Raw genomic sequence first — 19294 nt, 5'->3', positions numbered from 1 at the left:
ATTATGCCCAAAGGCAGGAACAGGGATAGCGTAGTCGGTATAGCGACTGGCTACGGGCTAGACGACCGAAGGGTCGGCGTTCGAGTCTCGGTATGGTCAAGAATTTTGACTTTTCCAATCGTCCAGACCGGTTCTGGGGTCCACCCAACCTCCTATACAATGGGTACCGGGGGCTCTTTCCCCGAGTTAAGCGGCTGGGGTATGAAGCTGTCCACTCACCTGGTCCAAGTGACTAGGTGAAGAAAATATGGATCTATGCATCCACTCCCCCATACGTCTTCATGGAGTAGTGCTTAATTAGTTAAGCACAGGGACAGCTTTACCTTTAGTTATGCTCAAGGGCTAAAATACTACGATAGCTACGGTCTGAATGACCAGGGTTCGACTCCCAACAGGAAAGAAAAAAATATTTTGTTTTCCACAGCGCCCAGACCGGCTCTGGTTCTTACCCAGTCTCCTATCCAGTGATCACTGGAGGCTATTTCCTCTGGGGTATAAGGGCCGGGGCGTGAAGCTGACCACTCCATCCATGCAGAGGAATGTCGAACTTATATTTCTATTCCATTGTAGGTGTAATTAAGCACAGTAAAACTTTACCTTTTTACCTTTACTTCTAATGATTTGAACCCACAATTTCTAATCCTTCGATGTCACAGAATTATTTTATCAAAAAAAGAGAAATAACGATTACGAAATAATGAACCCAAACGGATATGTTGCGAGGAATCCAAAAGTTTCTGGGTTAGTTGTAAGTATGCAATCCATGCTAACTTCCAATAAAATCCTTCTCGTGCCGCGGTTGTTATCGATTTTACGAAAAGGAATCTCTTTCTTTAAATTCAACACTCTCCTCAGTTAGCACAACCCACAACATTTTACTCTCCACTATTTGTAGTGCAAATATTGCCTTGGTGGCTTTACGCTGTGACGCAATACGTGGAAGCTCGACATCCTTTGAAGGATAGCAATATAGATGTGCACGAAAAGTGGACAAAAAACGCTTTCGAACGTAATTTTACGAATACTAGGAATGCATTTAGTGAGGGCCCAAGCAGCACTTTTTGAGGGAGAGAACATGGAACGGAAAGTTGGAGTGTACATATTTGGAATTTCAAGGGTTCAAATCTTAACCAGGAGACCGTTGTATTCTTCGAGGTTCCTCAGTTTCTCCTCAGAAACGCTGACACCTTCGTCGTGTGGCACTGCAGGCCAATGCATTCTAAGGTTTCCCGCTTCCACAATTGATTAATCTTGTTTACAGATACTTGGTATGACGTCTTAAGGCGCGTCCACATTACTCGTGCTCGTGTGACTCGCTATGCTCGCGAATAATATGGACGATATGACAAATCACGAGACGAGCAAATTTAAAATTTTTAATTTAAAAACTATAGCCAATAAATTAAAATACACTACAGCCTATACACACTACGAGTAAATATACGGATCCTCACGCGCTGAAGCCTGGCGAGCAACTGAAGTAGTGTGGACGAAGATTTACGAGCATAAGTAAAAGCCAGAGGAGTCTCCCGACGAGCACAAGCCTGGTGAGCTCGAGCACGAGTAATGTGGACGAGCCTTTAGAGTGGAAATCGACCCGTCTCAAGACTCTTGCCTAGATAAGCAACGCAAACACGCAATTGACACATACATTCATACCCCGAGTTAATGTCGAACTTACGATTCAAACGGAAGAAAAGTGTACACACTTTATATTTCATGGCGACTGTGATCGGCTGATATATTACTCTTAAAACAACCACCGCTTCATTTAATATTCTTTCCAGTAAACTGCCATGTGTAGGGGTGATTACAAACGGGGTTTTGGTTTGGATGATTAGTTTTATTAACACCATATGCACAAACATCAGAACTGCAAGCATTACAGCGCTATCGCTGATCTCCACACTTTACAACTCAAGTTACACACGCATTAGGGTTCTCAATCTTCACTAGCCGTATCCTAGCAACGGGTTTATAACAGTCTCACTGTCACTTCATATCACATATGAAGTCTTCTTTTCACTGCCTAATTCCTTCCTTGCCATTTCTTCTCAATCACCTTATACTTACATCTCCAGAACTCGACCCAATTCTTGACAACAACTCACTCAAACGACCTCCTTTGTCCCTTTATAACTCCTTGGCACAGACCACGCAGAAACCACGGCCTCTCTATTGTTGGAAAGGCTTACTTACCGAACCGTTACCTTTCAATGGATGTCATATTATTGCGTGCGTACGCTTCCGCGGGAATGTGCTTACCAAGTCGGCCCCTAGTAATGGGTCTATGCGTCACAATATCTTTTACGATCATCCTGCCATTCGATATTACACAATCGCGGTAAAGTNAATATAATTATAATATAGTAATAAAAATTCCATGTTGAGTTTTTTTATTTGATCCACTGATTTAACTTAAAATAGTGTAACGTATATTTCACCAAAATGTTATATCTTAAAAATTTGAGCTCCTAGGCAAAAACTAATGCCATATTTGAATTCAGGGCATCAAATTCATATGAAATCAGCTCCAAATACCCCGGCACCAAAACAGCTGTTGGCCTGTGTTATGCTTCTCTGAGGAATTACGGTCACGCAGTCAGTTGCCGTACCTTAGAGGGCTGCCGTACACTGGTGGGAGGTGTTCGAACGAGAGTAGCTGTGACTGCTAGTATCTCACATGAGAGTAACTTATCTGAGAGTCACTCCCTGCTTAACAGGCATTCACACTCAAATTAAAATTTGCATTAAAATAGCAGTGTGGTCGCATTTTGTGCGAGGATACGATTCTGAAGACTTTGCGTAAACCAAGATCAGTTTTTAAACACATGATTCTGCCGAATGTTTGTGGGGATTCGCGTAATTTCAAACTTTGTTCATAAAGTGAGAATTTATTAATAATTTTTAAATTGTATTGATTAAATGTCACATAAAATGTGATTGCACTCTATATATTCTTATTCATAAAATTATATATAATTTATCCAATAAATTGAAGTAGAGAATATACAATCTATTCCTAAAAAAATGTTTCTGGAGTTTGTCTCGGTTCTCCCGTTACCTTCATGTCTTTATGAAACAAATGTACTTCACCTGTGTCAGAAGAAGGCCGCAGTTCTGGCTTCATGACAGTTTGGATCCTGGCAAGGATGTAGGCTAAATGACAGACTTTACAGTGCAACTCGTCCATTCTGAATCAATATAATTTCTATCCACATCTAGATGCAATTTAGTAAAGTGTTACAGTATATTCAGATAAGTCTTTGTGCGTCTTCTTTACAAACGCAATCTTTTTAAAGGATTACGGTTCTTTTGAAGCTGTAAGTGGTGTTGTATTTTTTTTATTTCGCAGAAAATGGTGAAGCGGGATGCTGTATCAAATGGTATCCTGTAGCCTTAAAGTAGACAGCGGTTGCCAGTGGAGTGGGTAGAAAGACTCGACCTCACTTTTAACACCAAAAATATTGCCTTTCAGGAACTTCCGTTTCCCCTAAGTTCTACTACAGTAGCAGGGAGGCGCCAGCCAAAGCATCCAGACAGCAAACGCAGGAAAAGGATAGGAAACGGATAAGAGCGGAGAGATTTTCGACGCCAATTATGCATTTTGTGGATCAAAAAACTTTTTTAATTTACGTAAAAGAGTAATATTTTCAATTACTCCCGACGCGCCTCCAGTTTCAATACGTTAGCGCATAAATTTAGATTTTAGTCTGGCAGGAGAAGCTGAAGTCCTGATTAGTAACGCGATATGATGGTGTGTGCTGGGGTTGGGGGGGGGCGTGCGGCAGGAAATATATCTCGTTCGGGCGCTTTAATTCCACCAGCAGCTCCATAAACTTCCTGGTCACAATTAACCTTCACAATATCTTGGGATTATTACTAACCGCCGAGGACTCGAGCCTGATAGCCTGACGCAGGCTCGAGTACAGCACAACTGCGACAAATATCACGGGTCACATGCTGCTCAAGAAACTACTGGCCACGTGAAGTAACCGGCGCTGTAGCATTGCAGTATGTTTCAATGCATGGATACTTTGGAAATACGCTATAAATAAATAGTATAAAAATTATATATATGCATATTTCGTAGACCCCGTGAAACAATTTAAGAAATTAAAGATATATAATTCTGAAAGTATAAAATATTCAACGTGAATACAAAAGATAAGACATCAAAAGCAATTGTGAATCCACTATGTCCATCAAAATACGGAATAAAATGCCCTGTTGAAGTAATCACGGTAATTTTCAGAATATTTATCCATAGAATTTGTAAAATTTAAACAATCATACTAATAATTAAATCCATAGTGGATTTATTCGTAATTTTATATTTGCTAAGCCGAAAAGCGTATCCCTTTGTTTTGTATGTGTGGAACACGAAAATTCTTTGCTGTGTCCAAATGAAAGCGTTATTTGTCCCAGTCGTGAACCAAATAAATCATTTTCATGCCCACACACAGCTCCTTTAATATCCATCTACGCCTAGGTCTCCAAATTAGTCCCTTCAGGTTGACCGAATAAAATTTTGAATGTATTCCTCATCTTCCCATATCTGATACATGTCCAGCCCATCTCATCCTTCACTGCTTGTTCATCCTGATTAAGTCTGGTTAAGAACTCTGGCTAAAGAAGTTTCTAATTATATGGACTTAATTTTCTCTTATCGTCTCGACATGTTCTCGCTCTTAGGTCTAATATTCGGCTCAGTACCCAGTTCTCAAACACCATACTCCATGCAAATTGTCATCTTCTGGGATACAGCGCTGTGCAGTAGATGTATGAGCCGACTGGGCAACGCCCCTTCCCTTTACCCTCGGCTAATTCTCGACTCTGAAGATGGAGGTGATACTTATCTCCGAAACGTCGGTTCATATGCGGACTACACGGTACTGTATCCCAGTAAATGGCAATTTTCATAATTACAGCGGTGAGAAACTCAAATCCTACCACACTCCATTTCTTCGAATGCAGCGAGATACAAGATTTTACATCCATATAAAACAGCAGGTAAAATTATAGTTCTTTATATGCTAAAATTTCCACTAGGAAGACGTAGGTAGGGGAATAATATTAATAATATTAAAATTGATCTTAGATAGGAGTGGGTGATATGGACAGGATTGATCTGGCTCAGAACAGGGACCAGTGACGGGCTCTTGTGATCATGGTAATGAATCTTCGGGTTCCATAAAATGTTGAGAATTCTTGAGTAGGTGCACAACTGACAGCTTCTCAAGAGGGGCTCAGCTCCAGGAAGTTAGTGGGTTATATCTTAATACTGCCTGATTAGTAATGGAATTCTGGAACACGGCAGTGAACAATCAAGATTCATAACAGGCGGGGAATTTCTAGAACAGCTGAGCTAGTCTTAGTTTCTTGAGCAGAAATCTATTCCATATACCACACCAATATTTTGAGTATCTTCTAAAAAGGGGGCAAAGAAAAAAAATTAAAAAATTTGCTGTCTGGGATACAACATGTAGCCCGTTCAAAGCCAATCAACGTTTCAGAGAAACATAACACCTCCATCTTCAGTGTCAGGGTCTTGTTCTTATTTCCTAACCCTGAAGATGGAGGCAATAACTTCCTCTGAAAAGTCGGTTGACTTTCAACGAACTACACGATGTTATATCCTAGAAGACAGAACCTTCATAACCACCGCTGTAAAAACCTCATCTCCTACAAAGAGAAAGAATAGTTTCATAAAGCCAACACAGCTTTTTGTTTCATTTTTGCAGGCGGAATATTTGACTCTTAGCAACTAAATTACTGCACTCATGGAAAGAGTTAATAACACTGAGCAGTGCCTCTAGTAAACAAAAGCAGAAACGTTCGAGAATCTTGGTAACATCGTGAAGTTAAAACAAGAATTTCGAGAAGTAACAAGCCCAGACATTCTCGTGAACGGTGGACCACAGCAGCGCTTATGCAATTTCCTGCTGATGCTTTTAATGGTTTCTAGAGGTTAATTTGCGTCATTCTCAATGACTGGTGCAGCTGATTCTTCTGGAATTCTAAACAAAGCCTCAGTATTTCTGAGGCTGCAGTACTCTTCGTTCCAGACGTGCTGAATGGAAGTACAGCGGGATAAACAGGACCAGAACTCTTTTTCTCTCCAGCCACCATTTCTCCTTCATCCCAACCTCCAAAGTTCACTTTATTGTGAATATTACAGTTTTTCATAACCCCCCACCAAAATGGAAACTAACCCATGGCCTATGAAAAATAGATTTGTTACATTTCTTCTTCAAGTCACAGCTGTACTTCAGAATAAGCCCAACTTAAAATTCTGATCGACGAAATTTCCGCCGCAAATACAAATTGCGAAAGCTACGAAAGGATTTTCTGTAGTGTAATTTGGTTATTTATCCTTCTCCTGTACACCAAAACTGCAGATTAAATTTCTGCTCGTCCTCTTAATGAAGTAATTTTTTCGTTACCAGTAGCAACATTCGTTCAAGTATGACGTAATAGCTTTCCTTTCACAATTTGTATTAATGTGTTTTGATGCTTTTATTCTCGTTACATTTCATACCGCCTTCTGTTTACTATCCTCATAGTTTTGCTCCTTTAGTACCTATATTTAGTATGGAAAACAAAAAAGCTAGAAAATATAGCACGCCGAAACGAGCATACCAATTTTCTAAGTCAGTTTCTTGCAAGTGTACATTACCTCATTTTGTATGACTGTCAAACCATTTTACCTTTAAGTGTATTATTTATCCTAGAAACTAATGTTGCAAAACTAATGACATTAAAAATAAGCTCACCACACTGCATAAAGCCCAGATGTAATGGTCCTTGAATTCCATTACTATAGCAGTATATATTAAGGGAGGAACATAGACTGAGGGTGTTTGAGAACAGGGTGTTGAGGAGAATATTTGGGCTAAAGAGAGATGAAGTCATAGGAGGTTGGAGAAAAGTGCATAATGAGGAGCTTCATAACTTGTACTCTTCTCCAAGTATAATTAGAATGATCAAGTCAAGGAGGATGAGGTGGGCAGGTCATGTAGCACGAATGGGGGAGACGAGGAATGCGTATAGGAAATTGGTGGGAAAGCCAGAAGGAAAGAGACCACAGGGAAGACCAAGGCGTAGGTGNTCTTGAGTAGCTGCAGAATTGGCGGCTCCTCAAGAAGGACTCAGCTCCATGAGTAAGTAAGTAAGTAAGTAAGTAATAGCAGTATATAACGAGAAATTCATGGAAGAAATACTCGCCTACTTTCCTTTGATGCTGCACCGAACACACAGAAAACTACGCCTCCAACAATTCTTTTTTACCGCGGGAACCTGTTTCCCTGGACATTACGTTGCAACGAGAAGGGGCTACACAGACACACACACACACACACATAGCAAAAAACGGGCTCAGCAATTTTTTGTTTTGTGCGTCCATTGCCGCGGGAACGTGATTACCGAGCCGTTGTCTAGCGACGAGGGGGGATATAGATGCGAACACACAGACCGATTGGAGGAATGCATGAAGTAAGCCTATGAAATGGGCTCAAATGCCTCGATATACATACCAAGTCTCAAAGATTGGTTCAGCCATTAAAAAGTGGATTTGGGGGCGGGGACACGGACACACAGGAAGGAGATTGCATAAGCATACTTTTAGTTTTAAAAATAAGGAAAGTACAAGTATGTTAAAAATGGGTGGACTGGCTGTGATAAGCCTCACTGAGATTTTCACATGGCTTACAGGTTTTTTGTTATGCATGCCATGTAAAACTGGCTCGCATTAAAGTTCTAAATACTATTATGGTTAGTCTTATATGTTGTGTCATATACCACTTTTTTATCTATAAGAAGTTTTGGGAACATAGAATTCAGTCTTGTGTAAGACAGGAAATATATTACACCACTTTTTTTCCTTGGCACTACAGCCCCAGTGGGCCTAGGCCTACCTCCATGAACTTCTCCGTTCACGACATTACACCAATAGGGATCAAAATTCAATTCGGCTTGCAACTTCAAATTTAAGATCCAACCCCCAAGTACAAAACTCAAACGAATTGGGTAGAGTGATAAAACCAAGATTCAGATACTGCTTTATCATCACAATTTCACTTTGTGCCCTTCCGAATGTTAACTAAGACATAGAGTTCTATCCTTCGGGGTAGAAAGCCGTGTAGTCAGTTGAATGTCAACCTATGATTCTTCAACGAGCTATCTGCTTCAGGCAGGTCTCTTGCTTGAATTATACTTTGAATCTGAATATTTAGGCAATATGTTCCTCCGAAACGTCACTTTGCTTTCAGCGGCCTACACGGCATTATATACCACTAGACAGAACTCTTCATAACCATCGTTGTGGGTACCTCATATTCTGCATGACTCAGTAGGTTGTTATCCCGAATAACGGGCGACGACTTCAGACAAACTGCAGGGCTCACTTGACAGGAGGTCATAGGATAGTCATAAAAGTAGGGCACGTTCAGTGTCATGTGTATTAGCAGCAACAGCAATTAAGAGACTGGTAAGAAACTTGGAAACCAGTCGGAAATTATTTGAAGGTATAAATTATTTATTATCTTTGTAACACAGTATGGATCAGACACAATTCCACCAGCAATACCGACATCACACGGTTTTCAGCAGACTGAGTTCCTGTTCAGGACGACATGTTAAGCACATGTATGCCATCTTCAGGTCCTGTTTTAGTTACAACTATTCTGTCACATACTTAGCGTAACAAATCCTAGGGAGCAACTGCAACTACTAAGAACAATGTTGTGTCTACCGAAATGTAAGAAATATTATCTATAGTGATTTTCACAACAGGATACAACAAAATACGAGATAAATGTTTATACATTACGGTGTCATAATGCCCTGTTCCTTTAGACGTTCCAGCCGTAGGTTTGAATCCACGTATATTGCAATTTAAAGGCTTGAATAGTATTATTATTCTTGAGGAACACTTTTTATTCTTTTTTTTTACTATGATAAGGAAGATGTATGAGATTTACCAATTAACAATTTTACAGAGATTTTCTTTAGTTCCATTTCGATAGCTTGCATAGTACACTGTAACACTAACAAATTCACCTCCTCTTGATCACGCGGAAGTCGAAGAGCAAACGTCACACCCGTCTGTCAGGGCGCTGGAGAACCACTAAACTGAACGGTCAGCCTTCACGTCTTTTTCCCCTTTCCATTCCTCAGGGTAAAGCTTTTGACTGCTTGAGTGAATCCTAAAGTGCCTTTGTTAGCCTGGCAACTTAAAGAGACTGAAGTACAGTATGCGCTGGCCAACAGCCACAAGAGACATAAATACAGACGAAAGAACAGTTGATATTATGAACATAACAATTGAGGCGAGAACGCTCACAATTATGCACATCTGGTAAAATTTACAGTCAAAGATACTCTTCTCTCTGATTACAATTCTTCTTCTTCTTTTCTCATTCCTGTTGCTCCCGCTTGGAGCACAGGGCATCCATGAAAAGCTTCGTTTCACTTAGTTTCTTAATTTAAAACAGTCTGTAGGATTTCTTGGACGGGGGATCAGCCCGTCTCAAGACCGCTATCTAGCACAAACACAGAATAAATACAAACAGACATCCTTGCCTTCAGTTTGATTCCAACCCACGATCCCAGTGTTTGAGCGAGCGAAGATATTTCATGCCCAGACCGCGCGACAACCGTGCTGATTCCCATTGCGGTCCGTTGTTTTCCTTATTTCATAAGTCAATATTATATAAGTTAAGTCATTAACTAATTTAGCTTAAAGTATTGCACGTTCCTCTTTTCAAGTCAAATAGGACTTCATGAATGCCGAACATCTACAGTAACCATGATGTGTATTTATGCTAACCGTCTTAACAGTGCACACTTTTTATTTAATTTCACCTTTCTCTTCATTTTTATACTACATGTTTCAGTAATTTGACGTGCATAGAGACACACCTGAAGATGGCACATTAGTGCTGAAACATGTAGTGTAAAAGTGAAGAGAAAGGTGAAATTAAATAAAAAGTGTGCACTGTAAGACGGTTAGCATAAATATATATCATGGACATGAACCAGTGCAACAGGACGCTAAAATATAACATTATCTACAGTAACAACAAAATAGTTTTCCTTTCTTGTAAATTAACACCAATTTATAACCTCTTGTGTTTACAGTTACGTCACAGAATGCATCACCACGGTTAGCTACGACTCTGCATCTGCTGCTGCTGATACTGGGCTCACACATTGCAAGATAGCTTCAAGATTTGAAGTATCCTATCCGTCTCTCCAACATCTTCGTCTAAATAAGTCACGACCGACCTCTGCAACGTTTGTATGTATGTTACATGTGTTCAGTGTTAACGACATTCACAACGTAGGAGACATACTGGAATAACATTACTAGTCAAGTGAAATGTTACCAACTTAAAATGTGGCTAATGAAAGAAGAAATAAATTTCTATCGAAGTAAGACATATTACAAGACATTAAGTGTCATTAACGTCCGAAAAACTTTTGCGGAAATTTATAGTGTTAAGAATATTTGTTGGAACAGCCTGAGTGGGACAATACATCAACAGGCAAAAGGATGCAGTGCAAATCAAAGTCTGGTGTAAAATTAGCAGAAGATTAGGCGTGAATACGTTACTTACGGAAATTATTTAAAATCTGAAGAATAATTAGATCTGGAGAAATAATCCCAGGAGACAGGTTGTAAATTTGTCTGTCAAGTTGTCCACATTTTTACAGTGGCTTCTAGGAAACGTAGCTTCCAAAATAAAGAGAAAATACTCATAAGATCCCACATCCAGTAAATACATACAATAAAACATTAAATGAAATGCAATGATCAAAACAAGTTATTTTACGATTTTGTGTAATGGATTCAAGATAAGCAAAACAACTAGTCATAACGGTAATGGATTTTAATGCCGTCTTATGCAAGACATCGTTAAAATGCTAAAAGCCTCGTGGAAAAGAGTAAAGTTACCATTTATGGGTGTTAACATTACATTAGTAGTATGGGATAAAGAATTTGATGTACAAAAACAATCCGTAATCTGTTAAAAGCTCGCTCAAATTTCTTTCTTAATAAAAAGTAAATTATTAGAGTTGTGATTAATATATGTGCCACGCTGTTGAATATTTGTGTACGAAATCATTTGAGAGCATAAGCGAGAAGGGGAATGGTTAAATGCGTTGAGAACTAGGTAGTGCCGGTAGGTAAGAGGTTCATACGTAGGTAGGTTGTAGCACATTAGGGACAATTTATTACAACTGACAGTGAATATAGCACCTAACTATGGGAAAGTTATACCAACTTTAATTTATCGTAACATCGTTAAGGCCTAATAACTTAAAGACAAACTGCCACGATATGGAAGTACTGTTACGACAAGGAGAACTGGCACAGATGGGCTCGTACAGACACATTTGGATTAGGAGATTTTATTTCGCAATACATTCATGATTTTTACCCGAAAACTGAGATTGTTTCAGAGATATGTACTGGAGTAATATTGCTTTTACGTACACTGAAACCCTCGGTAATTTTAGCGAATAGTTTTATTTATCGTCACAAGTATTTTTAATTATGGAAAGGCAGAAAAATGTCATTGTAATTAAGAAAATATGGAAATATTTTGGTATTATCACCGTCACACAAATTTTTTACAACCCCATATAAAAATGTAAAGTTCGTGAAATTACTTGTAAAAAAATTGAATTTTTCCAATACAGCAATCCATGGCTCCTGCATTAAACTGTCCTACTTGTAATGCATGTATGGCTATTTACTTGCACAATCCAGTAATTCTTATTTATGTGGATTATTACTTCTTAAAAAGACAGTCAAATTTGTACATGTAAACGGAATTTAGTATTTCGAGAACCTTAAGAGGGCTTGTTGGTCAAGAATGTAATCAGCACTAGAACAGAACCAAAACTACAGAGTTAACTTGGCTTAAACAAGAAGGAAAGCCCGAAAAGTTTTAAATATGGTCTTTAAAATGTGAATAACAAATTACGATAATATTTATGGAATAAGCAAAATTTGTGTTATGAATCTAAGTGAACGAACACAACACCGACAGCCAAACAGTTCCAACTGAAAAGACACCAGAATCCTTGTTTAATCATAACTCGTACTATATTCTCTGAGACTCGTTACATTAATGTTTAACCGGGATTAAGAGAGTTTCCGCATTGTTCTTCGGTTCTGAATTGCTTAGAAACTAATGTGACCTAATATCACTCATCTTGCCTGCAATCTGCAGGCATATTCAACAACTATTCGAAAGATCTGGAAATTTGCGATCCTTCAGAAATATGGGTGTATCGATGATTTTGAAAAACATGCATAACTCGAAAATCACATTACTATTCATATATACTGAAAAATTGAAATATGTACAGGAATCATATAGAACTGCATGAAATCAGTAATCATGCTTCAAATTTGGAATTTAAAAGCACGCCAAAAAATTTGAGACTTATATCGTTGTACCTTCGGAATAGTGTAAATTGTAAAATGTGTGCGGAGATAAGTACTAGTTATATCGATTGGGGCCAACTGAGTTGGGTTTACCTGAAGACGGAGACAGAATTCAGTCTCCGAAACGTTGTTTTGTAATATGAACATTATGGTGTTTATAGAAAAGAGAGGACGAAATATGTTGTCCATAAACGTAATATTTATGTAAATATAGTGCTGATACGTTAACTGCATGCGAACAATAACGCAGAAATATGTAAGAAATTTCTATCGATATATAAATACGAAGAAGAAATGCTTACAGTGCAAGGAATAGGGCAAACACGCTAACACATCCCAAGTGACTCCTTGTTTTCCTTCGCCTTATGCACTATGGAGAACTCGATGCATCCTTAATGTCTAATGAATTCTTTGAAAAGTATGTCATCGTGTTTATTTGGCCTCAACATCTATCTCAACAGCTACTATCTAATTAACTGGCTGTCATCTAATCAACAATAAGAGCGTAACATGATTTGTCTCTACTTTTCGTGTAAATTAACTGTAATGACGTCACATAATTTTATATTCTCTTTCACGTTACTGAAAAACAGTCTCTGTTGAACATTCATGGAAGAATTCTTCCACGTTCTTTGCGGGTGTGGTAGATTAGACACAGAACAGAAAATAATCTGGTAAAATCTTCAATTATTCACAGTCTTTGTAAGACAACTCCGTGTCAATGATGCAATAGACCTGATTCTTATTCTTGTCAATAGCCTCTTGTCTCGAGCCTCTTTACAGTGCGGAGAGGAGATAACAAGATGAACACAAAATGTTAAGGAAAACGATGTACTCTGGAGTCATAGTTTAAATAATGTTATATATTAGACCTATGTAGCATTTTAACGAATCAAAATCTGTTACCAATTGGCATTAAAAATTCCTTTTAACCTCTTTAGTTCCATCGATGGTGCATGGATCACTAATTTCATAACTTCTTCAATGATTGATAGAATATTAAAGTTCAAATGAGACCACTTTATTATGCTGTGTGTCTATGTATGTAATATCACAGAAACCTCCAGCGTAACATCCAGTAACATCCAAGGGACTAAGCCCCTTGTACTGCGCCCACTTCTGGCTTATTGTACCAGCCCCAGATGATAGGTGAGGGTGATTGTGGAGCAATTGGTGGAATGAAGACTGGTAGGGGAAACCGAAGTACTCGGAGAAAACCCGCCACAGCGCCACTTTGTCCACCACAAATCCCACTTGACCAGGCCCGGGATCGAACCCGGGCCGCCGCGGTGGGAAGCCAGCGACTAACCGCTTGAGCTATGGCGCGGCAAACATGCAGTTGTTTACTTGGCAGGCGCCTTCTCATTGTTAGTTCTATGTTACAACAGCCCACTTCTTTCATTTTATTCACTTCGCTCATCACTGTTCATTTCTACCAAATCATGTGGTAGTTTATGTCTCTCCCACTCTTCATTTCTCTATAATATTCTTCTGTTATTTTCAAAACAAGAACTATTTTATGAATAATATTTTGTGGTTAACTGAGTACGCGGTAGCGTAGTTAGTTGAGGCACTATGCTACAAGCCGGAAGGTCGCGGGTTCAAGTCCCGATGAGGTCATTGGATTTTTTCAATTGACCTAATTCTTCGAGCCGCATTATGGCCCTGGGGTCGACTCAGCCTCTAACAAAAATGAGTACCAGGAATATTCTTGGGGGTAAAGGGCGGCCGGCGCGTAGGGCTGACAACTTTGCGGCCATCTGTGAGCCGAATGTATAGAAAATGTGGGAACCTCAATATCTCACAACCCTATGGGCCTCCACGGCCTGTTACAGGGATACCTTTACCTTTCACTTTACTGTTTTGGGGTTAATTTCCTCATAAGTTCAGCCTACAACTTTCAGCAGTCATTTCCACGTACATAGACGTACATCTGTCGCATAATCTATTCCTGGCATACTCGTACACCTGTCACCTCTGTAAACTGGACGTTTATTTTTTGTCTTCAGGCCACTGGAATTTCAAGATGGACGGCCATAAAATATTTGATTTCAGATTACTCTCTTAGTATTAATATTTCAAACAGCCCCTTTTCGCCCTTCAGTCTATTTCACCTATCTTAAGTCTGAAATAATTGACAACTCAAATATTAATAATATAATTTTAAAAATGAATTATAATGAGGTCATGTTGCCATGTATACAACTTTATGCGAAAAATATTTTTGTCGTGAGCAAACATATCTGAAATATAATCTATTTAACCGGATTAAAAATAATTTGGGGACAGAAGCAGCTAATGGTGAGCACCACTGGTCTCCACTGAACTAAGAATCCTTAAAAATGTTGTAGACGTTAATCGGAAAACCAGAATATGAGTTTATCTCATAGCCAGCCCCTAACTTAAAAGATACCTAGGTGTCTTACCTAGAGGTAAAAAGCGAAATTATCCCTGTGCTAACTAAGCACTAAATCATGAAGACACAGGGACAGTGGAGGTACCGCTCCACCCTCTTGACCTGGGCATTAGATGGAGGTAAGTGGTCAGCTTCAGCTTCAGGCACCAACTACTGTAAACCCGGTGAAACAGACCTCGGTACCCACTGGATAGGACGCTGGGGGGGGGGGGNGGTCACCGGTCTGCACGCTGCGGAGAGTAAAATGCTCTCACTCCTGTTGGGCATTGAACCCCGGCCTTCCAGCCAGTACCACGTCGCTCCACCTACTGAGCTATCCCGGCTCTTCATCTGTTATGTACTGTATTGTTATGGACGATCTTCAGGAAGAACAATAAAACAGGTCTACTTAGATCTTGGGAACAGACTAGATTACTGTGAGATGAATTGTAGTTGATGCACAGGTACGTATCCTGGATGATTACAAAGGACTGACAAAATTTGTACCGCCACTAACTGCGATTTTAAACTACAGTAACGTTTACTTTTACTTCTGAAGGGACAAGTTCAACTGTAGATTGACATTCCGTACGTAGAAACACGAAAGTGACAAACTAGAAACTTCTCTGGACAGCTGTAAGGCCTGCATGGCTGCTGACAGTGCTACGTTATAGATCAAGTAGGATAAATAACTGAGGCTTTAAGTTGGACAAAAGAGCACTTTAAGCACATTTAGTCAAGTGTCGCCAAAACTAGGGCATGGTCCCTCAAGGGCGAAAGTTTTACTTCCTGTCTTCCAGCAGTTCAATGGCCTCACATCTCGTCGTTACTACCATAAACAAAATTAAAAATTTACAATCTAAAATTGAAAAATGACATGGATTATCTATTTTATACAGTTATATAAAGCCGACTGAAAACAGGAACCTAAGATACAGGTAGGATTATCTTCCACAGCAAGCGGGTTTCGAATCAATAATCTACGTTCTGTGTTTCAGTTCGTATGTAAATGGTGAAATAGGTGGTACATAGGGATGTCATACCGAAGGTCAAAATTTTGTGGAATGAAAGAAGACTCTTGTTCATGACGAAGGTCGCATAGTATCAGTGAATCACAGAGTATAACACGCCTGCTTCTGAGATCAGGGCCGTAATTGGTGCGGCGGGCATGAACAGACGCTGTAGCCCCTCATGTCGCGTGGAATTAGTAGTTAGTCAAGTCTCGTCCAGACAGCGGTTCCTCGGCGCGTCCCTGCCCTGGTCTTGCTCGTCTTACCTCCTTCTATATGCTTACAACCCACACATGCGAACTGTCCCCTACCATCCTCGGTTCTCTGTCCACCACTCTTAATGATTTCTGCCTCATTCGTTCTCATGTCTGCTACAGCGGCCCTTTTCAGGGCTCAACCTAGTTACTCTTCTCTTGTCTCCTACTGATGCACTCTGTTGCTCTGTGACAGACAATGGGAAATGATGAGTTGGCTTGCAAGTTCCCTCCTACTCTATACTGTCCTGCATCACGCGACTTGCTCTGCTTGCTGCAGGCTTCATGCTGCTTTCCTGCTCAATTTAATCTTTAATCTTGAAGATAGATGAGAAGTTTTCTCCTTAAAATCGGTTAAGTTTTACAGGACTACACGGCGTAATATCTCAAAGATATAACTTTTCATAGCCACCGTTGCTGAGAACCTCAAATCGAATACAAAACGATAGTTTAAGACAACAATCCAGGACTTAGCTCTTCGATGTTCCTTGTAAATATGTTTTACGAGTATCGGTGTCTCTCTGGATGAAATTCAGTGCAGTCTGGTAAAAAGTTCATCCATGTTTCAGAGGAAAATTGTGTCCCCTATCGCTTGCTCTGCTTGGTAATTATTTCTTGCTGGTTATTTTGTTGGCTTATATTTCGGCCCAAATAATGAAAGCAACATTTTTTCTCCTAAACGACGTCGAACTACAAGTCTACAAGGTATTATATCGCAAAAGATAATACTCTGCACAGTCACATCTGCGAGAATCTCAAACGCAACTTATTTCAGGCATCTGGCACTTCCGGTTTTCTGCAGAGTTATATATTTATTCCACTGCTTTATTATTTTATTGCAGAGAAATGTGCAGGAAATAAAGGACATGTTACTCGACTATTTATTGTGTGTAAGCTCATGAACATCCGTCGACTTCTTCTGCTGCAAGTAAAGGCAGAAATCGCTTGGCGCTAAGTATTGACTCTCAAGAGGTCGTTTAAGTTTATCCCAGCTCTCTTCCAAAAGAACCATAATTGATAAAACACACAAAAATTCTAGCCTTCATGACAAAAATATGTAAGCTCAACAGTTCTATAATCATCAAGAACCGACTTGGAACCTTTTCCAGAAGTTCTCCAAGGAATCGCACATCTTAATAGTTGTACAGAATTTTTCTCAGAACTGCAGACGATTACACAACTTCAAAACTAGATATTCGTATCAGCAACGAGAAACTTCACCTTTGTTCTTCTGAAAATGTGTCTTGTCCACTACCCAATAAAATAACACTAATAATACTTTATTGTTAAATGAACGATTTAATCACAATATGTCTCACGCACCAAATCAGATGATTTAATTCCAAAAGGAACAGCGCAGACTAATTCAATATAATAATTCATCATTCGCTCCGTATACCCCATAGGCAAATTAATATGCCTGAGGTCATCAGGATACCTTATTACTAAACAGTTATGCAACAAACACATATTTTGGTAACACTCCGTGATTCCTGTGATGTATTATCATATTTTAAGAGCGTCGCTTTTCACGAGTATACGACAGTGAATGACACATCAAAAGATAGTGCAATAATGTACATCGTAAAGGCTGGAAGAGAGAGGTTATTTAGACCTCTTTGATATGTTGCATAGTGTAAAGTGATGATGAGTAAAACAAGACGTTGTCATTGCGTTCTACATGAGCTGAAATAGGGAAATTTTACCAGCATTTTTAAACAAGGCATGCAGTACAAACTGACAAACAAAGTATGCTAGAGTATGTCTTTAAAGTAGGACGCAAGTTTTCTAAAAATATTTCCGATCATGTTTTAAAACATTGGGAATATTTTTGGTAAATCATTTATTGCTTACAACATGGTTCTCGGACTATTTCTGATATGTTCCGTGTAGAATATTTAACTTTCAACTTATCCGTTTTCTCACAATGGACCTGTAGAGGAGTGAGAGACGAGGCTTAAAGACGAAACTGTTTATCCTCTGTAGTCACACATAAGAAAAGAACCTAAAACTTGAAAAAGCCGGGAAGAACAACCCGCCCTTACAATTGCTATTGCAACTACTCTCTTTCACCATTGCTAAGGATAACACAATTAAGAAAAATCACTTTGCTAATAGTACTGTTACTGAAAAGGTCATCAAGCGGTAACGTTCCACATATTTATTCTGTAGAGAGAACTTTAATCAAGACTGGTTCCCGGGTCCCATGGCTGAGGTTTCTCTTGTGTTGCTCTGAGTAAAAGGAAACATGGCATCACCACCTACTTCCAAATTCTTACCCATCCACATTTCATGACTATCTTCTCTCATTTTATACCACAAACTAATAATTTAATAATGCCTAGAAAAATTTATAGGATTCATTTGGTCCCCAGAGTGATATGTCTTTCCTATATTTACTCAAATCACGAAATTGCTTATATTGCATCATCATTCCCCAAAGAAAAATGAATACAACGCTGTACTCGTATATGATGATGATGATTATGATGCAGAGGTCTGTCATATTATTTACGTAGTGCCTGGATATCGTTAAGTACTTTGACCCACTGCATTTCAGCTTAGTAATTTTTTCTGTCCATTGATTTTAAGGAATTGTCAAGGAACTGAATATCGGATATCCCCCACAAAAATTATATTTTCTTAAGAATTAGTTTTATCTCACCTAACCAAATATGTGCTTGGATGACAGTTTATATTTCCACAGAAAAATACACAAGAAGATGAAATAAAATTTAAACAATATTAGCGTCCACGAAGCTACGAGTATATCTCAGTTATCTGCATATTCTGGCTGAAGTAAGAAAAAACAACTTCTCCTAATCGACACTCTGTATATTAATGTTTGAGGCTAAGAGGGAACGCGGCAATAATAATAATAATAATAATAATAATAATAATAATGTGTGCCAATCTATCTCTTCTGCTTTAGCATTGCCTCACAAATGCGCAAACGAGGCATTCGGGGCCTCTACACTATGGGAAAGTGAGCGGTCAACTTCAAGCTCCCTAGCCCAGGATTCCTGGAATTCATTTCAGATGAAACTAGAAGGTCTCCACAATTGTTTTATATATAACACGGAAGGAAAACCCACCGGCCATGTAGCACATCCTTCAGCTTACTGACACAGCCAAGGTAGCATTAGTAGGCTACTACTACTACTACTACTACTAC

At 39.2% G+C, this 19294-nt stretch overlaps 1 protein-coding gene and 1 long non-coding RNA gene across 2 annotated transcripts in view; one reads left to right on the top strand and one right to left on the bottom strand.

The window, feature by feature from the left end:
• LOC111865074 overlaps positions 1 to 13101 on the top strand; it is a 287468-nt gene extending 274367 nt beyond the window's left edge. Inside the window, exon 5 of the mRNA XM_023852804.2 lies at positions 10141 to 13101. Coding sequence (XP_023708572.2) covers positions 10141 to 10223 — 83 coding nt within the window. The 3' untranslated portion in view covers positions 10224 to 13101. The remainder of the gene's footprint in view (positions 1 to 10140) is intronic.
• LOC117282358 overlaps positions 1 to 19294 on the bottom strand; it is a 169048-nt gene that overhangs the window by 95757 nt on the left and 53997 nt on the right. The gene's annotated exons all lie outside the window — the stretch shown is intronic.

This window comes from Cryptotermes secundus, unplaced genomic scaffold, assembly GCF_002891405.2.
Source record: "Cryptotermes secundus unplaced genomic scaffold, Csec_1.0 scaffold1494, whole genome shotgun sequence".
In the NCBI taxonomy this organism is placed as follows: domain Eukaryota; kingdom Metazoa; phylum Arthropoda; class Insecta; order Blattodea; family Kalotermitidae; genus Cryptotermes; species Cryptotermes secundus.
Note: the sequence above shows the minus strand (reverse complement) of the source record. Positions and strands in the feature narration are given on the sequence as shown.